The sequence below is a fragment of the Gadus macrocephalus genome, chromosome 1 (genome assembly GCF_031168955.1).
Source record: "Gadus macrocephalus chromosome 1, ASM3116895v1".
Classification (NCBI taxonomy): domain Eukaryota; kingdom Metazoa; phylum Chordata; class Actinopteri; order Gadiformes; family Gadidae; genus Gadus; species Gadus macrocephalus.
In genome coordinates, this window is record NC_082382.1 from 25,453,381 (window position 1) to 25,457,680 (window position 4,300).

Sequence of the window (4,300 nt, forward strand, 5' to 3'; positions counted from 1 at the left end):
GCGCTCGCTTCTTGATCTTTAAAGAGTCAAAGAAATGTAATGACATCGACACGCAGAGAAACACGACTGGGACGTCCCTCCTCCGCCAGGTGCTACCAACATCTGGACGGACGCCTGCGAGGAAGACGGATTTCTTTCTTCTCTAATTACTCAGTATTATTCCCCTTTTCTGTGTGTGTGTGTGTGTGTGTGTGTGTGTGTGTCCTCATCTGGCCCCCTTGTATAAAGGATCTTTCTAGTTGTGCTGTGATGTGCGTCGATACGGCCGGTTGTTATTGTGTAAACGGGCCGTCACACACGCTTTGATTATTTTGGGGATGTTTTTGTGCGTTTTTTTGTTAGTTAGTTAGTTTGTTTTCGCTGTGGCACGAGTCGTATTCTAGAGTCCTCGTTTGCACCCCCTGCCCTCCACCCCCCCCCCCCCCCCCGAGACGACGGTTCCAGCGCGGTCCAGCTCCGACTGCTTCCATGAGCTGATCACTCTCTTTGTTAGTGCGTGTGTATCTGCAGCCGACCCGGCAGAAGGGACTCATTTATATCGGATGGTGTGGCGACCCCCCCGCGCCGATGTCTGCCGGCCTCGTGGGGGGATATCGTTGTGGGTGCTTGAGTCTACGTTATCGGTGCGAATTGAAGTCCCGGGCCAAAAACTGGATTTGGAAAAACGATCAAATTGTATGATTTACTGTGTGTGTGATCTGTGTCGTCGTCCCCCCCCCCCAGGAGGCAGTTCCCCGCCTCGCCCTCCATGCCCAAGATCCCCGCCTGGCAGATCCCCCTGAAGGCCCAGCCGGTGTGCAGTGGCCCCCCGGCCCCCCACCCCGCCTCCAGCCCCCCCCCGGGGGCAGCAGCAGCAGCGACATCTCCCCCGTCAGCCAGGACTCCAGCGCGGCCTCCCCGGCCCCCCAGGACGGGCTCCGGGGCCCAGAGGGGCTCCGGGGCCCCGACGGCGCCGACCTGGTCAACGGGGACGGGGGGGCCGGCGGCGGCGCGGGCGTAGCGGTCGCCCCCCAGGACCAGGTCCGCATGGAGGTGCAGGGGGAGGAGGAGAAGGGGGAGGAGGAGGAGGAGGGGGAGGAGGAGGTGGTGGTGGTGGGGGCGGAGGAGGAGGAGGAGGAGGAGGAGGAGGGGGAGCTGGTCGTCATGCCCACGGTGGACCGCCGGGGGGGCGACGGACAGATCCACGAGCCGGTGGACAAGCTGCGGCGGCCGGAGGGGGCGAGCAACGACCACGAGGTGGACTAGAGGAGGGGGGGCCAGACCCCCTGCAGGCTCACCCCCCCCCCCCCCCCCCCCCCCCCCCTCTGACTTTAACCTTTGATTTCAATGTTAATCATGTCGGGTTCGCCGCAGTGTCTCCACACTCGAAGGAGAACGTAGGAACACGCAGGTTGTTGGATGAGGGGCAAAACTACAGAGTGAGTGCGCCTGTGTGTGTGTGCGTGTGTCTGTGTGTGCGTGTGCGTGCGTGCGTGCGTGCAAGAAGGCCCTGTTGACATGTGACCTTGTTGCTCAATGTTATTCCCGCCGCTCACCGACTCGCTCCGAGCCCGGGATGGGAACGCCGGAGCGCGGCCAGCGGCGGGCGTCCAGAGACTGGCTGCCGTCCGGCTAAAACCCCCCGTCCCCCCCCCCTCCCCCCGTTGTTGTGGTGCCGTCTGTCAGTGTAACCCCCCCCCCCCCCGCGGCCCGCGACATTGCCGCGGTGAGAACGTGGACGTCGAGCAGCAGGACTTTACTGTACATCAGCGAGTCGTGTTTCTCCGTTCTATTAGTTCTGTTCTTCTAGAGTAGAAGGGCAGGGGTCACAGGGGTCACACTCACTGTCCCCGCAAAGCCCTCGGAGCTACCGGAAGGTTCCAGCGAGGCACACACACACACACACACACACACACACACACACACACACACACACACACACACACACACACACACCCCTACACACATACACACACAGAACGACACGCAGACGCAGACACACACACACACACACACCCCTACTTATACAAACACACCCACACACACACACACACACACACAGCGAGACACACACACACACACACACACACCCCCCCGTGTCTCCCCTGTGAGTGCCGATAGGAGGGGACAGGCCGGGGCTTTTAGACTCTTTTATGTGTCCTTTCACATTGGTGTCACTCTGTCAATAATTCACAAGGCCAGCCGAGTGGCATTTGGGGGAAATAAAAGCCCTGAAATTTGAGATTAGAATGTGATGACGGCTGTTGTTCCACACCAGTGTGAGAGGGAGAGGGAGAGAGAGAGAGGGAGAGAGAGAGGGAGAGAGAGAGGGTGAGAGGGGGGGAGAGGGAGAGAGAGAGGGGGAGAGAGGGAGAGGGAGAGGGAGAGGGAGAGAGCTACTATGCTGAAAGGAGAGGAAGATGAATGGATTTTTTCCTCTCCCTTTTTGACTTTCCAGTATCTTTTTTTTTCCCCCATTTCACAGAACGTGTGTGTGTGTGTGTGTGTGTGTGTGTGTGTGTGTGTGTGTGTGTGTGTGTGTGTGTGTGTGTGTGTGTGTGTGTGTGTGTGTGTGTGTGTGTGTGTGTGTGTGTGTGTGTGTGTGTGTGTGTGTGTGTGTGGAGAGACAGAAAGGGTGGTAGAAAGAGAGAGCGAGAGGGACCAGTGTGTCCTCAGCTGGGCGTCTCCCCCCCCCCTTCATTGGTTTATGAAGTATGTTAATAATCGAATGATAAACAAATAACAGATGTATTAGTTCATGCGGTTTGAAATGTCGAGGAGGCTAAAAGTGGAAATCTAATCCTGGCAGCCCTGTTGCATTATGTGATTTTCTGTGACAAACCCTGGGGTCCAAATTACACGGGGGGGGGGGCTCCGACGGTGAGTAATCTTTACCGAAAACGGCCCCGATATTTTTGTAATTAAGCCGAGGTGAAACGAGGAGGGATCGGCCCGCCCACGGAAGGCGCTGAACTTCTGGTTCTGCTTCCCACCGAGGGTGGGGGAGGGGGGGTCAGTGGCGCGGTTCAGAGGTGGGCGGGGGGCGTTCCTTTACCAAAAACACCAAACGACACCGTGATTGATAGAGAAAGCAACGTATGAATGTGTCTGCTCAGATTTCTCGGCGGATGTGGGAAGATCAGTGAGATGAGAGATACCGGAGGTGTCTTGATCTCCCACCAAGAGAGGGAGGAGAGGTGAACTCAAAATGGACGCAGTGCACTGTAACCTGCAGAGGCCTTGTTTGTGACGTGCAAGTCTCGGTATGACTGTAGTGACACCCTTAACACACTGTAAACGAAAGTTCATGTCTGGGGCTGGATTCAATTTTTTAGTAATCTTAATTGTGATGTGGCTTCTGTCATCTAGTCCCTCCTCTTCCTTGTTGGTAGCTGACCTCTCGATATGAGCCAGAAATATGCATTTGTAATAAACAATGTTAATCATAGTGACTTGTATTGATATTCATTTTTGTGTGTGTGTGTGTGTGTGTGTGTGTGTGTGTGTGTGTGTGTGTGTGTGTGTGTGTGTGTGTGTGTGTGTGTGTGTGTGTGTGTGTGTGTGTGTGTGTGTGTTCAAAGGCTAAGCGATGTCCAGTCCCATACAGTGATATTGTTGCACGGTTTAATAATTCATAACGAATGTCTCGATCACATCAAGGAGGGACGGTTAATGATAGCCAACATTCAACCGAATGTTTAGCCACAAATTGTTATTTTGTTCAAAGATAAAAGAAATCGACTCATTCAGATTGAATGTCTCCATCCCCTTTTTAATTATCAAAGTTTAAGCCTAGTATTTTCTTTCGTCCTTCTAAACCAAGCCAACCCTCTCAGATCCGGATCCTCAGATACTGAACGGCAATTTTTCTTCCGACGGCTGCTCTGAATATTCCAAGCGATCTCACGTTTATGAATTTAATTTGTCAAGGTCTGAGTGATCAATAGCGTTTCCCATATTGATGAGGTGTATAAACTTCTCCCAGGTTCGATACTGCCTCCCTTTTGTAATCCATTAACCTCTCCCTGGAGTTCAGGCTAACCTTAGATTTATTGGGGCCTCGTGTGATGAATGCACGTGCGCATCATTTAGTGTCTGCTGGGATCCACACTGCTGTCGGTCGGAGATCGGCTGTCTGTCCTCCCACACACGGTCCTCTCTTCTGCCCCCAACGCTGCAAGGAAACACCTCCATGTTTTAAAACCATATTGGAAAATTAAACCTTGGCCGCGTTATGCCAGATCCAGTTCAGTGTAAGTGCAGTTTGGTCTCACACGGAACTCCTTCATTACCAGAGTGGTCGAGAAAAAAAAACACCCTA

At 54.0% G+C, this 4,300-nt stretch overlaps 1 protein-coding gene across 1 annotated transcript in view; it reads left to right on the plus strand.

Moving 5' to 3' along the window:
* pex14 (peroxisomal biogenesis factor 14) overlaps positions 1 to 3,427 on the plus strand; it is a 44,271-nt gene extending 40,844 nt beyond the window's left edge. Inside the window, 3 exon segments of the mRNA XM_060060400.1 lie at positions 724 to 842; positions 845 to 2,487; positions 2,604 to 3,427. Of these exon segments, the coding sequence (XP_059916383.1) occupies positions 724 to 842; positions 845 to 1,245 (520 nt within the window). The 3' untranslated portion in view covers positions 1,246 to 2,487; positions 2,604 to 3,427.
* The last annotated feature ends 873 nt before the right edge of the window (positions 3,428 to 4,300 follow it).